Source organism: Sciurus carolinensis, chromosome 18 (assembly GCF_902686445.1).
Source record: "Sciurus carolinensis chromosome 18, mSciCar1.2, whole genome shotgun sequence".
Taxonomy (NCBI): Eukaryota; Metazoa; Chordata; class Mammalia; order Rodentia; family Sciuridae; genus Sciurus; species Sciurus carolinensis.
The window spans coordinates 6,295,475-6,313,411 of NC_062230.1; the positions used below are offsets into that span (position 1 = coordinate 6,295,475).

The 17,937-nt window shown below is 54.7% G+C and overlaps 1 protein-coding gene across 3 annotated transcripts; it reads right to left on the reverse strand.

The window, feature by feature from the left end:
• Window positions 1-685: 685 nt before the first annotated feature.
• Ssc4d (scavenger receptor cysteine rich family member with 4 domains) lies at window positions 686-12,837 on the reverse strand. Of its 3 annotated transcripts, none has more exons than XM_047533684.1 (11): window positions 12,581-12,837; window positions 9,884-10,082; window positions 8,820-8,855; window positions 8,292-8,741; window positions 7,546-7,623; window positions 6,447-6,761; window positions 5,238-5,315; window positions 4,401-4,475; window positions 3,974-4,285; window positions 3,144-3,221; window positions 686-2,387 (listed from the first exon to the last, which is right to left on the reverse strand). In XM_047533684.1, exons 2-11 carry the CDS (start codon window positions 10,047-10,049, stop codon window positions 2,071-2,073), a joined length of 1,905 nt encoding a protein of 634 aa, XP_047389640.1. In that variant the 5' UTR covers window positions 10,050-10,082; window positions 12,581-12,837; the 3' UTR covers window positions 686-2,070. The 3 variants fall into 3 exon arrangements, with proteins under 3 accessions (XP_047389640.1, XP_047389641.1, XP_047389642.1); XM_047533685.1 differs by lacking the exon at window positions 12,581-12,837 and adding an exon at window positions 11,977-12,078; XM_047533686.1 differs by lacking the exon at window positions 3,144-3,221.
• Window positions 12,838-17,937: the final 5,100 nt, after the last annotated feature.

The window sequence follows — 17,937 nt, forward strand, 5'->3', positions numbered from 1 at the left end:
AGGTCAAGCACCCTGAGTTCAATTCCCAGCACCAAAAAACAAACAGGAAGCAGCAGCAGAGGTGGGACGATGCTATTCCTGGCTACCAGGGCGAGAGCAGGCAGGGAGTCAAGGCAGCTTCCGAAGCTAGCAGAGGTAAGGAAGCAGAAGCAGATTCTCCCCTAGAGCCTCTGGAAAGACCATCACCCTGCCGACTCCTTGAATTTTGCCCAGGAGACCCATTCCAGACTTGTGACCTCAAGAACGGTTAAGATAGTAAATCTGTATTGTTTTAAGGCAGGACATTGGTGGCCATTTGTTACAACAGTAAGAAGCTGTCAGGGACCAAGAAGTTCTTATTCTGAGAACATTCTGATCTTTACAATAAGCAGCAGCGCCCCTCCCTTCCCGCCGGCGCAAACTTCACCTTCCCGGCGGCGCGAACCTCACCTCCCGGCCGGCGCGAATTTGCACCCTATCAGGAACCCAGCAGAAGAACACAGCCAACCAGCCTGCACCTTGTCACACCCCTCCTTCCCTCAGTATAAATACCCCTGTGTGAACAATAAAAATTTGCAGCTTGATCAGAATTCCTGTCTTGCTGCCTCTCCCTGTGTCTCTTGTCCCTTCATTCCTTCTCTCTCAGGTTTGCGGTCCCGTGTTGATGTCCCGCGGGTCGGGACAAGAAGCAGCTAATGCAAAGCCTTGCAGGCTAGCCAGGACCCATCTCAGGCACATGCCTGCAATCCCAGCAGCTTGGGAGGCTGAGGATGGAAGATTGCAAGTTCAAGGCCGAGCCCTAAGCAACTTAGCAATACCCTGTCTCAAAGTGAAAGATAAAAAGGACTGGGGATGTGACTTGGAGGTAAAGCACCTCTGGGTTCAAACCCCAGTACCAAAAAAATAAGAGCCTGCAGGCTGGACCCTAAGGGTGGGGGCTTGACCCTGGACACTTGACACCTGCGACCAAGAGAAAGGCTCTGGCAGGATCTTGAGGAAGCCCCAACACTGGTTTGTTCCCTATCTCCCTTCCCACTCTCTTTAAGCATTTTTTCTTCTCGAGTGACTCCTTCACCTTGCTCTGTGACCTTGAGCAAACCCCTTCCTTTAGCTGCATCTTGATTTCTGTATATGTAAAAGGAAAGAGGAGACAGGCCAAGGGCCAGGGTATTCTCTAGGGACCTTGGAGGCCCGCCGCAGTGAATCAGCATTTCCAGTGTGTGATGGGACTGCAGCTCAGAGTGGATGCTCTTGGGCCACCGCCCTCCATCCTCAGGCCAGATTCCTCCAGAGAGTCAGACCTGCCTGGAATCTTTCCTGCTGCCACAAATAATGCACTGCTGCTCCAACAATGACCTCAGTTCAAAGTCTAAAAGTCGGGGACAATGCTTTATTGAGTTGGCACCTATGAACGGGTGGCTACAGGCCCCCAGGCTTCTTTGCTACTGCAAAGTGGAGGCTGTGGTGGGGGCAGCATAAATCAGAGCTGCGGGTTCCAGCTGCAGGGAGGAGCCACTGTCCCTGCTTTGGCCCCTCCAGCCCCCTTGTCCAGCCGAGCACCATCTAAGTCCAGGCCTTCATGGAGAAGGTCAGAACAATGACCCAGGGTTGTTTGCAGCCCCTGGGAGTCTAAGGAAAGAGCTGCATGTGTCTCCTGTCTCCCCCTGCTTAGGGATCCCCAGATAGGTCAGGGGAAGGGAAGGCATCCTATTTACAGAGAAACCCTGCGCCTTCCGGATCCAGGTAGAAGAAGGCAGGGTCATGAGTACCGTAATAGGAGTTCCCACAAAGAGAAGAATCCAGAGCCACCAACTCCACCCCAGTCATTTTCTGTTTTGGCTAAACAAAATATGAGTGTGTTCATTGCACTGGACCACAATAGCTGATGACAGACGAGGTCACCCAAGAAGTTGATGGGTTAGATCCAGGTTCCCCCAGGCAGGACTTCCCCTCTGGTTAGACTTTCTCCCAAGCAAGGGGAGAGAGGGGCTGGGTGAACTGCAGAAGTCACAGGAGGAGGGCTTCCTGGAGGAAGAGGGGCAGGTCACAGTAGGCTCCCGGAAGAAGAGGTGGTCTGCAGAGCCAGCTGGGTCACGAGGGCCGGCACAGGACACTGGCATCCTCACTGTGGTCACAGTTGTGGGCATCCCAGCGGATGTGAGAGCAGAGCAGTAAGGTGCTCTCATCTCCACGGCACTTGACGTTGTCCAGAAGGATGGGGCCTCCGCCTTGGCCAAAGTGGGCCTCACCAGGGGCTGCCAGAGCTTGGCCACAGCCCAGCTGACGGCACAGGACACCAGCTGCCCGCAGGTCCCAGGCATCATCACAAACCGTGCCCCAGCGTTGCCCTAGGAAGAGCTCTACACGCCCCTCACATCGGTGGGCTCCGCTGACCAGACGTAGGTGCCCTGTGGGGGAACAAGGTCTGGGGCTAAGGGGGCTGACCCATGCCAGCTCACCTCCATGCTAGGCCAGGTAGGGGGAGAAGAGGCCAACGACAGTGGCTGGAGAAGCCCAGGAAGCCCCCATGAAGACAGACCAGTGAGACTGAATTAGGGTTAGCAGTGGGCCAGACCCTGAGACCCAAGTCTGGAAGAAAGTGATCCAGCATGTGCTGAGTGCTCAGTGGCTGTCTTTGAAGGCCTCTGCTCATAATCCCAGTACCTTAACCCCAGGCCAGCCATCTGGGGACTGTGATCACGTCCTACTGTGTTCCTTGAAGGTCACTGCAGTCTCCATCCCACTCCCTGAACTAAATTTGGAATTCCTTCATTAATCCCATAAGGACAGGATTCCCATTCTTTCATTTTAATCCTAAATCTAGAAACTTCCAGATTGCTGTAGTTGGAAGTTCACCTCCTCCTTTTTGGACACTATACCCCTATTAATGATGATTGAGACCAGTACAAAAGAACAAAGGTTCCATAACCTGGTGCAAATCTATTGAGCAGCTGTAACTCAGGCTGTTACCTCCTCCAATCCAAGTCCATCCTATCCTGATGCTTCCATCTCACTTTTTTTTTTTTAATTTTTAGTTGTCAACGGACATTTATTTATACGTGCTGAGAATTGAACCCAGTGCCTCACACATACTAGGCACGCGCTCTACCACTGAGCCTCAACCCCAGCCCCCACTTCACTTTCAAGTGGCTGTGGACACCTACCATCCCTGGGTCGAGGAGTGGGCACCCGAGTGGTCTCAGAGCCGTCCTGCTGAACTTGCAGTCCCATCTCCTCTGGGCCTGGCTCAGCAAGAACAGAGGACAAGAGATGGCTGTCACATTGGGGAACATGCTTCTTAGGGCCAGGTCACTTCCTCCTCTCCCCTCCTTCCCAGGGAAGCATGGTCTGGAGACAGAAAGGACTTAACAGGATCCTGAAAAACTGCTCCCTTTTCCTTGTACTAATATGACCCCGGGGCCCAAGGCCGAACTCTGCAACCAAGACTTTGAGGAGGGAGAGGATGTCCTACCAGGCCTAGGCACTACATGGGAGTGAAGATATGGATTTCCACAGCAATCAATGAACAGAAGCATTTTACAACGTCCCGCCCGACTCCTTCCACTGGCGACTTCTGGGAAGGTTGATCAACTCCCTCTTGCATCCCACCTCTATTACTAGAGTTTGCGAGATTTTGACTCAGACCCCAGAGGGGCGCAGCCTTAGGTCTGCCCGCAGATCGGCCCCTCCGGCTGCATGGAGCAGCCCTCCCCAGGCCCCGCCCTGCTCTCGCATTGCAGAGGCCGCTCCCTTCCGGGTCCGCCCCTGCCGCGCAGCCGCAGAGCGCGCCGACAGTCTGGCCGCTAGTCCCTGCGGAGTACTCCCGCCGCAGTGCCGCAGAGAGCTCTCACGCGGGCCCCGCCCATCCCTCAAGCCCCGCCCCACGCGCGCCGCAGTGCGTTTCGCAGGGCTCCGCCCACCCCGTAACGCGCGCGTACGTAGGCCCTGCCCGCGCCTCCGAGTGCTCCTCCGCGCGGTCCAGCCGCCGCCTCACCTGCGCAGAGCGCGCCCGCGTCTTCGTGGTGGCCGCAGTTGTGCTGGCCCCAGCCAAGGTGGAAGCAGTCGCTCAGGTGGGCTTCAGTACCCACGCAGCCCACGTTGTCCAGCAGCACCGGGCCGCGGCCGTAACCGAAGTGACCGAGACCCGTGGCGCCCAGCGCAGGCCCGCAGCCCGCCTCGCGGCAAGCCACGCGCGCGTCCGCGAAGTCCCAGTCATCGTCGCACACGGTGCCCCAACCCCCGGCGTACAGCACCTCCACGCGGCCGCGGCACGGGCCCGGGCCGCCCACCAGCCGCAGCCGCCCGCCTGCGGGGCGCACAGGCCCGCGGCCAGAGGGGCTGGGCTGGGGCGGCCGCCTCCCTGGCAGAGCCCCGGCCCCACCCGCTCCCACCCCCCGCGAAAGACCTGCTCGGCCACTTACTTTTCTTCCCCGCCGCCCAGGTGGCTGTGGTTAACAGAGCCGACTCCGCAGAAGGCTGGGCACCAACTCCAGTACCTGTGGAGACAGGGCGGGCATCTAGAACGTTTAAAGAGCACTAGGAGGCCTGTCCCGCAGCAGGCAGGGGGACCCCTTCTGGGATGCCCCCAACTGTGCCACACCGCACCCCACCCTCAGCCCCTGAGTCACCATGTCCGGCTTCTGATGTGGAATCTCCAGGAAAACTGAGTGGAATGACCGAATCTTAATTCTAGGCATTAACCTAATCGTAATCCCAGTGACAGCTCCAGCCCCAGTTCCAACCTCTTTTTTGGTACCAGGGATTAAACCCAGGGGCACTTAACCGCTGAACCACATCCCCAGTCCTTTTTTTGTATTTTATTTAGAGACAGGGTCTCATTGTACTACTGAGCGCCTCGCTATATTCCTGAGGCTGGCCTTGAATTCCTGATCCTCCTGCCTCAGCCTCCCAAGCCCTGGGATTACAGGGCACGCCCCCACGCCCGGCTCCAACCAACCTTTAACCTTGATTCATCCTCCCTCACATGTCTCTCAATTCCCAAACTTGGCAGCAGCCCCACATTTTACTTAAATGCTTTGAAGAACTCTTACCACCGCCTCCCACCCCGCTGAACTTTTCAGGGCTCCAGGTTTCATCCTTGTTCCATCTGCTCTTGGTTCTCTCACCCACCCTTACCATCTGGCCAGAAGCCCTGGCCTGTTAGTCATGGACCCTTCCTGTGGGTCTAGAACAGCATTCCCAGTTCCCAGCCCCACCCACCTTGCTCCTACCATTTCAGTCTGGAGGTGGCTTTTTACCTGACGGCTCGGTGTGCCAGGCCCAGTCTGCTCTTGTGGCCGAGGATGGTAGTGCTGTGAGAGTTGTGGGACCCAGGACTAGAGCAGGAGAGAAGAGCAGGATCAGAGGCTGAGGTTCAGCCATGGGCTCTCAGGGGAGGAGAGGAGAGTCTCTTAGGGATGACGATAGATTTTACTTCCCAGGAGAGGAGCTCATCCCTAGCTGGGATCCAGGAGGCCCCACTTTTGACTGGTAATTGACTTGGGCTACCCTTCACGATTTGTACAGGGCTTGCAGGAATATGCTTTCATTTCTTTCCAGTGTCCAATGTTCTCAAAAGCCCAAGTGTCCAAGACTGGAGAGGGCTTTGCCCCCCGGGGAGGGCCATGCACAATCCTGAGGAGCTTGCAGAACAAGACTCATCTTGTAGATAAGATAGGGCTAGAAAAGGGGGGTCATGCCCAAGGCTACACAGCAAGGTCAGCCTGGCTCTGTCAGACTTCTTGTATAAGGGGATAAGGCTCTACCTCTCAGGGCCTCGACTTTCCCATCTATAAGTGGGAATGATAGCCTTTGGTGTGCTTCCAGTACTTTCCATCTTGTACAAGGGAGTCCATCTGTGAAATGATGTTACTGGCATTATTATTCCTAAAGGCTGAGAACACTTCTCAAATTGGAGAGCGTCCAGGTGGGAAAAAAATACTATTGGGGTTTAGGATTGCAGAGGGCTGTTAGGTGATTCTGAAATATCTCTGGGGTAATTCTAGCATATTGTTATTTTATTTTTTATTTTTTTATTATTTTTTTTTTTTGGTACCAGGGATTGAACCCAGGGGCGCCTAACCGCTGAGCCGTATCCCCAGCCTTTTTTTATATTTTATTTTGAGACAGGGTCTCCCTGAGTTGCTGATGGCCTCACTAAGTTGCTGAGGCTGGCTTTGCAATTCACCTGTTTCAGCCTCAGTATTCCACTAAGTACTTGGAAATTGCTAGAAAATTCTGGAGGCATTCTTATTAGTATCGCAGTAGTTGCACAGCTGTGGAGCGTGCCATAAATAGTACTAGGATATTCGGAGGTGCCTTCTGGAGCAGGACTGAGAGAAGTAAGTCCCCAGCCTTCCAGGAGAGCTCTTGAACCGCGGAGGTAGCCAAGGCTCGCTCCTCCCCCGCCCTGGCCTGGTCCACCACCTCCGTGCCCCTCCCCTCCGGGGCCCGCCCAGAGCCTGCACCTGCGCAGAGCGCGCCCGCGTCTTCGTGGTGGCCACAGTTGTGCACGCCCCAGCCCAGGCTCAGGCAAGCCGCCAGGCGGGGCTCGCCGCCTTCGCAGTGCACGTTGTCCAGCAGGATGTGCCCCGTGCCATAGCCGAAGAAGGCGTTGGTGGTGGCGGCCAAGGCCGCCCCGCAGCCTAGCTGGCGGCAGACCACAGCGGCGTCCGGCAGCCCCCAGTCATCGTCACACACCGTGCCCCACAGGCCGCCGTGCAGGATCTCCACTCGGCCCTGACAGGGGCCCGCGCCCCCCACCAGGCGCACGCTGCCCTCACCTGGTGAGGGAGCGGGGTGGGGGCAGGGAACATCTCCCGTGGCTCTGCCTCCCCGTTCACGCCGTGCACCACCTCTGTAGACCCCGCGCCCTGTGCCCCAGGACCCACAACCCGGGCGGAGCTGCCCACCCAGCTCCAGGGCACTGCCTCCTCACAGTCCAGATGGGGCGCTTTGTGGGATCGCAGGCAGCCAGCTTTGGTTCTGTGATTCCTGCCTAAACTGGTCCCTCTCTGCCCTCCTGGAGGACCAGGACGTGCAGCTTCTCCTTTACTACTGCCCGAAGAAAACCTGCTCCCCGTTCAAGGTGCAGCCCCACAACACTTCCTCCGCGAAGCCCTCCAGATCTCCTGATGGAGGGACCCCTCTTCCTCCTCTCGGCTTCCTTAACTGTCCCTCTTTGGGGGCCCTTTTCCTTTATTTTTTGCAGTACTGGGGAGGGCACGTGCTCGGCAAGCACTCTACCCCTGAGCCACATCCCCACTCTTTTTAAAATCCGAGATAGGGTGTTGCTAGATCGCCCAGGCTGGCCTTGAATTTTGGATCCTCCTGCCTCAGCCTCCCCATCGCTGGGATACCACACAGGCCTGCCCTTTTCCTTTCCTTGTTCCTCATTCTGTGCCCCACCCCCACCCCCAACTCTCCTGTTAGTCTGATCTCCACCCTTGCCCTCTCTTTGCTCACCTTCTCCAGACTTCAGTTTGCTATCCCTCTCTTCTCCCTGCCTAGGGTAGAGTGTGGGAGACTCCTAAGACCTAGAGGGTCCCCCACATCACCCTTACTTACCTTTTCCATTCTGAGGAGTTGTAGGGGTCGCTCTACTGGTTAGCACCTTCCTTGTCGAGGGCTGTGTGGGCAAGAATTCTGGGGAGGAAGCAGGGTGGACGGGAGGAGGCAGGAATTTTTCTGTGCTACATCTTCCCATCCACAGAATGAGTGAAAGGCAAGGACATGGATTCCTAAGGTGTGGCCTCCCAGGCCTCTGGCTACACAAAGGGTGGAGGAGAAGAACCCTGGGATATGAGAAGAGGCTTCCAGAATTCTAAACCCCTTTACGGCATAGTTCTTCATTTTTTCTTTTTTTTTATTTTTTGCAGTGCTGAGGATTGAACCCAGGGCTGCTCTACCACTGAGCTACACCCCCCCAGCCCTTTTTATTTGAGATAGGGTCTTAGTGAGATAGGATCTAGGATCTCACTAAGTTGTTCAGTCTGAAACAAACTGGCAATGCTCCTGCCTCAGCTTCCTGAGTCATTAGGATCACAGGCATGTGGGGGCCTACACCTGGGAAAGCATAGTTCTTTTGTGTGTGTGGGGGGGGGGCTGGGAATTGAACCCAGGGACTTGTGTATGCAAGACACACACTCTACCAACTGAGCTATATCCCCAGCCCAAGCACAGCTCTTAAAGCAGTTCACATTCCTGGGGAACTTATTTAAAAATGCAAATGTTGCGGTTGCACCCTAGAGCTGCACACAGCCCCGCTGCCTGCCCTGGTCTGCCCACCCTCCCTATTACAGGCCTTAGCTCACCATCACACAGGACAGCCACATCCTCATAGTGAAAGCAATTGTGGACGCCCCAGCCTCGGCTGCCACACTCGCTCAGTGCGGTTTCCTGTCCACGGCACTCCACGTTGTCCAGCAGGATGGGCCCTCGACCCTGGCCAAAAGCAAGGGGCCGCGGCACAGGCAGTGCCAGGCCGCAGCCCAGCTGCCGACACACCACATTGGCATCCACCACATCCCAGTCATCATCACAGACGCTGCCCCAGGAGCCACTGTGCAGGACCTCCAGGCGCCCCCGGCAGCGGCTCGGGCCCCCCACCAGCCTCAGCTCTGTGAAGAGGGTTGAGCTGGCACCGGGGGGATCACTGGGCCCGACCTGCAGGATGCCGGCTTTGCGGTAAGCCATGGGAGTCTTGGGATCCGTCCCTTCTGTGAAATGGGAAGTCTGAGGCAGTGCCTTGGACGCGGGGGCATCTAGAGTCGCGGAGGGCTGGTTAGTCTTCGCTCCCTGAGGTCCTCTGAGGGCAGGCGAGGGTGAGGCAGGGCACCTACCTGAAGAAGCCAGTGGAGTGGGCTGGAGGGCGCTGGCTGAAACAGAGCAAGGGAGAACGTGGGACCTGCGGCCGCTGGAGGAACACAGCTTGCCCTCCCCAGGTCCTCAGCACCACCCAGCTCCTCCTGGGCTCCTGCTCTCCAAAGCCCTGTCACCTCTCTCTCTGGGACTGTGCAGATCAGCCTCCCTGCTTTACCTTTTCCCAGGGGTCCATGGGCCACCCCAGAAAGATCTGCAGGAAGCTGACTGTCTCACTCTACTGTTAATCCCTGCAGGAGTCCCAACCCTGAGTCTGCAGGGACTTCTAGGGCCTTCTGACCAACCTCACCTTTTTTTTTTTTTTTTTACCCTTTGTATTGGTGGTGCTTGGAATTGAACCCAGGGGCACTCTACCACCAAGCTATAAACCCAGCCCTTTTTATTTTCTATTTCGAAACAGGGTCTCTCTAAGTTGCTGAGGCTGACCTCAAATGTGTAATCCTCCTGCCTCAGCCTCCTGAGTAGCTGAGATTCAGGTGTGGGCCTCCAGGCCCAGCTCCCACCTTACTTCTTAATCTTCCATCAATCTCGTCCCCGGGTCTTGAACCCATTCTGGCTAAGCCTGCTCATTACAGCCCTGGAGGTCCTTCAGGACCCAGCCTGGAGCCATTCCCCTGGAGCCCTGGGCTAGAAGTGTCACTTCCCCTGAATCCCTGGCTACTGTGTGCATGCCTGGTAATGTCCCCAGAGCTCCCTGCTCCGGATGAATGAGCAGCAGATGCTCAGCACCCCTTCCTTAATTGTGTGAATTGCAGTGGAGATTCCTTATGATTTTTCACTAAAGTTTTACCTGTGACTCAGCTGCCACACATGTGCTTACTGTCTCACGGGACTAACTTGCTCTCTCATTAGTACAGTGTAGGGCTCATGTAGGGTTTTATAGACCGGTTGACTTCAGTGGGGTTAGGCGACTTGTTCAAGACCCCCCAGCAAACAGGGCTGAGATGGCTACCAGACAGCTATGCAGGACCACTGAGAAAATAGAGCCAGGAAGAAGCATCAGGGACTGGCCGGGATCACTCACCCAGTGGCAGGAGGAGGAGGAAGGACAGGGCTGGGGGGAGGGGGGGAGGGGCCACGCCCCCATCTCCAGGCCTCCACCCCCTGCTCTTCCCATCGGGCTGGGAACCAGCTGGCATCTCTGCTTCCTTGTGCATCCAGCTGGTGGATGGCCTTTCAGACGGTCCCATCAAGGGGCTGGAGAGAAGTCACAACTGGAACATCTGGAATTCAAGATGCCCAGCGTTTGCTTCCGGCTGGAGGGGGCAGCTTCAGAAGGACATGGCCTTCCACTTGGGTCTGACATTCCTAGTGCAGGCAGGGGCAGCAGCTGGGAGATGACAGTTGGGAGTGGGGACAGAAACTAACGAGGAGTTAGGTTTGGCTGGAGCCCGGGATGTCCCCAGAAGGCTGGGGCGGGAGGCGAGGGCGGAAGGGTTGGCTTGGCTGCCACGGCAGGCCCAGTGGCTCAGAGCTTCTCCTCCAGGGCTGGGCATCCCCAAGGGTGGGGTCACACCTGGCACGTCATCAACCGCCCTGACTTAGGGGAATATAGATGACGCTTATTGTTTGATTTTTATTGGTTGCTTTTTTTTTTTTTTTTTTTTAATTACAGTGCCTTCTATTTACAGCAAAGACTCGATTTTTCCACTTATTGGAACAATATACAGTTTCCCTTTAGAATGGATTTAAATCAGAAGAAATGAGTCAACTCAAAGAACAAAAATTAGGGCTGGGGAGATAGCTCAGTCGGTAGAGTGTTTGCCTTGTAAGCACAAGGCCCTGGGTTCGATCCCCAGCACCAAAAAAAAAAAAAAAAGAACAAAAATTAAGGAAATCAGTTCCCATGGCACACGCAGAAAGAGTGAAGGAGCCAGGCGCGGTGGCACCAGCTTGTAACCCCAGTGACTCGGGAGGCTGAGGGCGGAGGATGGCAAGTTCAAGACCAGCCTGAACAACTTAGCAAGACCCTTTCTCAAAATAAAATTTGAAAGGGGTTGGGGATGTGGCTCAGTGAAGTGCCTCTGGGTTCAGAGCCAGGTACAAAAAAAAAAAAAAAAAAAAAAATTGTGAAGGAAGGTTCCAGGAAGTCACTGCCATCTGGAATGCCCTGCCTTTTGTCAGGGGAGCCCTTGAAGATTGTTTTCTCAGTGCTAAGGCTGGAACCCCAGGGGCTTCTACCACTGAGCTACACTTGGAACCCCAAGACCTTTTCAAATTTTGGATTGAAGTATCAAAACAAAACAAAACAAACATAAATCCTGAGTGTGGGATTCAGTGAGCAGCCACCATGTGACCGGTGCCGGTCTCCTGCACGTCCCCTTTTCTTGCAGACTTTAGCTGGGGTGGGACACCAGGTGTGCCAGGGTTGGTTGGGGACAGGTGGAGCCTCACTCAGAGCTGATGCAGGTTCTCAGGGCTCCAGATAATGAGGGGCGGAGAGAAAGCGAGATGCAGGAGAGCGGGGAGACCAAGCTGGCAGGGCCGGGCTCCACGGGTTGGCTGGGTTGGGGGCCAGGAACACCCAACTGCCTCCCAGCCACCCTGAGGGGCACCGCAGGAGGAAGTGGCCTGGTGGAGGTTCTCTTTGGGATCTGTTGAGAAGGAGGTACTCGGACTCGGCACCCCTCCCAGAAGGAGCTCCCCCTTGCCCACAACCCTCGTCTCCATCTGGCTTTGCCTTCAGCCTGGCGTGCGGACAGTCCCGCTGGGGAGAGCCGGGGAGAGGGTGAAAAGCTATCTGGATGCAGACACGGGGTTTTCAACACCCTATTCATGGGGCCCAGTGCAGCCCCCAGTGGAATAATCAGCTTTTGTCCTCCCTGTGCCTGGCCTGGGGACAGCTGGGAGATGGGCGCTGAGAACCTGGAGGAGGGGAGAACCACAGGCTGCTCTCTGCTGGGGGGCAGAGTTTTCTGGGCCTTCCCCGGCCTCCCAAGGCCACCCACCTCTCAGGCTGCTGGGACACTGCCCACCCCCAGGTCAGATCAGTCCCCAGCCTGGGAGCGTGGGGACAGATAGCTTCCAGAGAACCTGCCAGGAATCCTCAGGTGCCCCCCCACTCCGTCCCCTGCTTCTCCCACCCAGAAGCAAAGGAGAAAGACCCCTGCTCCTGACCTCCATGGACTTCAGATCCCAGCTGACCCCAGCGCTGTCCAAGGGCTTGGTGAAGCCTGCCTCACCCCCCAGCTTCCAGTCACCTCCTCTGTCCCGCTCATCCTGCAAATGTCAGTCAGGATAAGGACTCACCCACCCCTTCCTCTCCACCTGAAAATAGGTACACCTGAAGCCTTGGTTGTCTCTTTACAGGGCAGGCAAGCAGCATAACACAGTGTTTAGAAACTGCTAAACCTCACTGTTCTCATCTGTAAAATGGGGTTAATAATACACTTAACAGTTTTCGCCAGATTAAGGGCACTAACATTTGTAAAAGGTTTAGCCCACAGTAAGTGTCGTAGCTGTTATTATTTTTATTGCAACCAGACTGTGAATCCTCAGTGGCAGAAGCCAGATCTTAATTAACAGGATAGCAGCTGGTACAGGGTACTCAGGAAATGTTTGTTGAATGACTGAATGAAGTTGCAGGTGCAGAATCATAGAATGAAACAGTCAGAAGGGGTCCAGGAGATTATCAAGGACAATTCCCTATCTGACCAGTGGGTAACTGTTGTCATACACAGACACACACAGACACACACCAGCAAAAGTGAAAGATTCATACCTGGGGGAATGTCCTGGGCTCTTTCTGTCCCTTCTTCTACAGTCAATCCAAGCTGGAATCACTGTCTGTGCCCCCGGAGGTTTAGGAGGGGGAAGGACCCCCCAAGGACAAATCAACACAGACCTTTCTTCTTTTCTTTCCAAAGATAGCAGATGAACAGAGGCGAAGTCCCTGTCCATGGAGCTGGCTGGTGGCCCCAGCCTGTCCCCACCTGACCTTAAGGGCAGACAAGGCAAAGGGAGAGTGGAGGTGGCTTGCACTAGCTGGAGCAGCCCTGGAGGAAGGGCACCCAGAGAGAGGAGGAGCTACTGGCCTTGGGTGGGGGGGCATGGACTCTGAGGGCCAGGCAACCCCTCCCCACCCTTCCCCCACCCGGGGCTCCGGTTTCAGAAAGGCCTGGGCAGGTCTCCACCCCTTTGTAGAGCAGCCAAGCATCCCTGATTCTCTGAAAGCCCTTACCCAACCTGGGAGTCCCCTAGACCATGTCCTGACCAGCACCTCCCTGGGGGTCTGGAAACATGACCACAGGAGCCTCGGAGCACAGGGTGGGCGTTTGGGAGACGCAGGCCCTCGCTCTCTCAGCTGCTGCCAATTTTACCTTCCTGTCCATACCTTGGGTTCTGGTACCTTGTGGGTGTTTGTAGTTACAGGAGACAGGAAGGGACACGTAGTTGCAATGCAGCGCTGGGCTGGGACCTGCCCGAGCCCACTGGAACCGCAGGCTCCTGAAGTTAGAGAGGCCCTGAGCACCCTCCAAGGGCAGTTCCCAAACCTAGCTGTATGCCATCATCTCTCTCAGATGGGCTCCAAGACACCCAGGGCTACATCTGCAGATGACCCAAGTCCCTTATGTAAAATGGTACAGGATCTGCATATAACCTACGGGCAGCCTCTCATGCATTTGCTTTTATTATTATCTTTACAGTGCTGGGATGAGATCCTAGGGCCTCGTGCCAATAAGGCAAGTGCTCTACCACTGAGCCACACCCAGCCCTGCCTGAGGATTTCTGATCCCCAGCTGAATTCCAGGACAGACCCCATGGATACAGAGGGTGACTAAATGCAGATTCATGCCCCCTACTGCTTATGCCTGGAGATTCTAATCCATCAGTTCAAGGGCAGGAACCCCCCAAAAGTACACACACACACAGAGTTTTGGGTTTGGGAAATGGAACCCAGGGCAGGGCCTTGCACGTGCTAGGCAAGCACTCTATCACTGAACTGCACCCCCAACCCCAAAAGTATATCTCTGAAAAACTTCTAAGGATCAAACAAGTTTGGGAAACTGTGGTCCGGCCCAAGCTTCTTCTGGAGAACAGGTGGCGGGGTTCATGGGCCAAGGGACTCTCAGGCAGGATTGAGCTTGCTCCCCTCTCTTGGCAAAGGTAAACTGCAACAGGAGGTTGCCATTGCTCTCCTGTGTACAGCGCTGCCTGTTGCCACCCGGCCTCCCTCCCGCGCATCCCCCAGCCCGAGGAAGCCCTCCCCATCGGGGGAGCTTCCTTCTCTCCCTGCAGTGCCCCCTGTCATCTTCAGCAAATCTTTCCCAACTGGATTCTTCACATCCAGCTTCTAGCATGTTCTGGTATGTCTCAAAAAGCAAATAATGAGCTGGGGGTGAGGCTCAGGGATAGAACGCTTGCCCAGCATGTGTGAGGCCCAGGGTTCCACCCCCAGCACTGAGTAAACAAATAAATAAAGGCAATGGCAACCCCCAGGCCCTCTCAACCTGTGCCAATTGGGTGTCAGGGTAGAGACAGCCAGGCCCTTGCTGGACACGGTGGCGCACGCCTGTAATCCCAGCAGTTGGGAGGCTGAGGCAGGAGGATCATGAGTTCAAACCCATCCTCAGCAACTTAGCAAGGCCCTAAGCAACTCAGCAAGACCCTGTCTCAAAATAAAAAATAAAATGGGTTGGGGGGGTGCTCAGTGGTTAAGCACCCCTGGGCTCAATCCCTGGTACCAAAAGACAACAACAACGGTCTATGTGCCATAATTCTGGAAAGTTAAGAAGTCCAAGGTCATCTTTTTTCCAGATGGATAACTGTGCCCACTCCTTCTGTTGAATAGTCTCCCTGTTCTCTGACACACATCACAGTTCCACATATGCAAGTGGTCGTTTCTGGGCTCTCTCATCCATCCCACTTCTTTTTATTTTCTTTCTGTCCTACTTGCACCCTGCTTTAATTACCATGACTCCATAATATGTCTTACATATGTTAAGTCATGTTTCTTTTTTTTCTTGGTACTGGGGATGGAACCCTGGGGCACTTAACCACCGTGCCACATCCCCAGCCCTTTCCTTTTTTTTTTTTGCGATGCTGGGGATTTGAACCCAGGGCCTTGTGCTTGCCAACTGAGCTATATCCCCAGCCCTCCATTATTTATTTTTAAAAATTCAGACAGGGTCTTGCTAAGTTACTGAGGCTACCCTTCAATTTGTGATCCTCCTGCCTCGACCTCCCCAGGCCTGCACCACTGCCCCAGCTGAGTTCTAAGAAAACTGAAGGAAATGCTCTGGGCAGACAATCGCACGCAGTTGGTGCGTTCGGTCCACCAAGGGGCAGCATTCCTCAGAAGAGCAAAATGACCTAGACTGTGGGCTGGGCTGGGCTGGGGTGCCAAAGGGGCTGGACTGGCCATTTTCCTTGTTAGGGGTTTCACATCCTCCTTTCCAAAAAGGGGACACAGGCCCACCCACCACCCTACCACTGCCCTCCAAGGGAGGTTAGCTCCAGGGCAGGGAGGGGTGGGGACGGGCCTGAGGCTTCCAGGGGCCCTGGTCCCCCAACCCCAACCCTCCCTAGTCCCTCACAATCAGGATCCCCTGCAGCATCCTAACAACCGTGAGTGGCCTCTGTCCCAGTTCCCAGGACAGTCCTCAGGCTGCCGCTGGCTCCCTCCTTCAGGGTCAGGGAGACAGGAAATCCAGAAGGGAATGGCTCTCGATGGGCCACCCACAGGAGCTTGGCGCCCCAGTTCCAAGCTCCGGCTGGGTTCTCTCTGCTGCTTGTCTCTCTCCCCTCCCCCGTGTTGACCCTGCCAAATGAAATTGCGGGAGTAACCTCGCCCCTCCATTTATGCACTTTCCCCAGAGTAAACCAGAGTATTGAAAGCAGGAATGCTGGGATGGGGGCGCTGCTCGTTGGCGGGGTCCTGCTGGGCACGCAGCCGGCCCTGCTCTCATCCTCAGCACCAAAACCAGACCAAACCCAGGGCTGGCCAAGCCATGTCAACGTGTGGTCCCTGTGGTCCGTGTGGTCCGATGACGTTAGAAGCAAACGCTGGCAGGTGAACGTACCTTTCCACCTTTAAGGATTAAGTGCCACCCAAGGTGCAGTGGTGCAGCGTCGCTGTTCTCCCAGCGGCTCCGGAGGCTGAGGCAGGAGGGGCCTGAGTTCAAGGCCAGCCTTAACCATTTAGCAAAACCCTGTCTCAAACTAAAATCAAAAAGGGCTGAGGCTGTAGCGCAGTGGTAGAGCACCTCTGGGTTCAATTCCCAGTGCTGCAAAAACAAAAGCAAGATTTAAAAAACAGCAGCAACGACAATAAGCCCACCTCCATCCCGAGAGCATGAGCAAGACCACAGATTTGATCACCAGCATCAGAAAGACAGAAAAAAAATTAAATGCCATTAATTTTTGTATTCTTCCTCTCTTCCTGAGAGTTTGACCCAGACCCAGCAATAGGTCACCTTTAAATGCTGCACCTGTCAATCCTTCACCATCTCCTGCTCGGATTGTTGCAGTAGACTCTTATGTTGGTTACTAGGCAGCACAAGATCCCATTCAGGAGCCAGGTGTGGTGGCCCACGCCTGTAATCCCAGCAAATTGGGAGGCTGAGGTAGGAGGATTACAAGTTTGAGGCCAGCCTTAGCAACTTAGTGAGGTCCTCAGCAACTTAATAATGACTGTGTCAGAGCTGCATCCTTTGACCTTTTTATTTATTTATTTATTTATTTATTTTTTTTTTTACCTTTTTATTTTTGACACAGGGGTCTCACTAAGTTGCCAAGGCTGGCCTCAAACTTGAGATCCTCCTGCCTCAGCCTCTAGAGTTGCTGAGATTCCAGGTGTATGCCACTGAACCTGACTAGGTAAATGGGTCCTATTCAAAGCCAGCCTTGAAGGAAGATGAAAGAAACTGCACTATTTCAAAAGTTCCACCTCCAGAAAGCTCTGGGAGGAGGGCAGCTTTATTTATTTATTGAGGCCCTGGGGATTGAACCCAGAGGTACTTTACCACTGAGCTACATCACATCCCTCTTTATTTATTTGCTGAGGCAGGTATCACAGCAGGCTTTCTTTAGAACTTAGAACACAAAAGAGAGAGCCCAGTGTAGTTGTCCACATCTGTAAGCCCAGTGGCTCGGGAGGCTGAGGCAGGAAGATCGTGAGTTCAAAACCAGCCTCAGCAACTTATCCGAGGCCCTGTCTCTAAATTAAAAAATAAAAAAGGGCTGGGGATGTGGCTCGGTGGTTAAGCACCCCTGGGTTCAATCCCAGTACCGAGAACAAAACAAAACAAAACAATTCACAAAAGAAAGGATGTTAGAGCTGGAGGAATAGGTTGGAGAAAGGCTGGGAGGGAAGGCCCTTGCCGTTCTCCACCCTCGGCCTGGGGAAGCCATTCCCATGGGGGCAGGACACACATGCAGTTTGTTTCCTCTCCGGTCCCGTCTTCCCAGTTGGAGCCTCTAGATCGTTCACCTGCCTCAGTTCCTACCTGTGGCCTCCTCCCCCACAGGGCTAAGTCTACCCTCTCATCTTGGGCTTTCAGGGATCTGCCTGGCCCTCCCCGCAGGGACTGCAGGCATCAGTAACTCCGGACTCCCGGCCACTTCCCCAGGCCTATCCAGTGTCCTCCATCTCTGTTCACACAGCCCCCGCCTAAGCAGCCCTCCCTGCGTCCTGCCCGCAATGGGTCAGTGGAACCAGTGAGTTGTCTCTCAGATGTTTTCCATCGAAGAGCTTGCCCCTGGAACACACTGAAACCAAAGCTCAGCACAGGGCCCTGAGTCTGATCCCCAGCACTACAAAAATAAATAATAAAATAAAAAGTTGAAAAAGGGACTGGACACAGCAGTACACATCTGTCATCCCAGAAACCAAGGAGGCCAAGGCAGGAGGAGCGAAAGTTTGAGGCCAGCCTCAGCAATTTAGTGAGACCCTGTTTCAAGATTTAAAAAAATGAAAAGGACTGGGGATGTAGCTCAGAGGTAAAGCCACCCTGGGTTCTAAACCCAGTACCACAAAATAAATTTAATTTGAATTTGTCTCTTGGAGGTTGGTAACAATGGAGGAACTTGCTCTGCAGGAACATGAGGTCAGTTGATCCTGTAATGTTCCACAGAGGC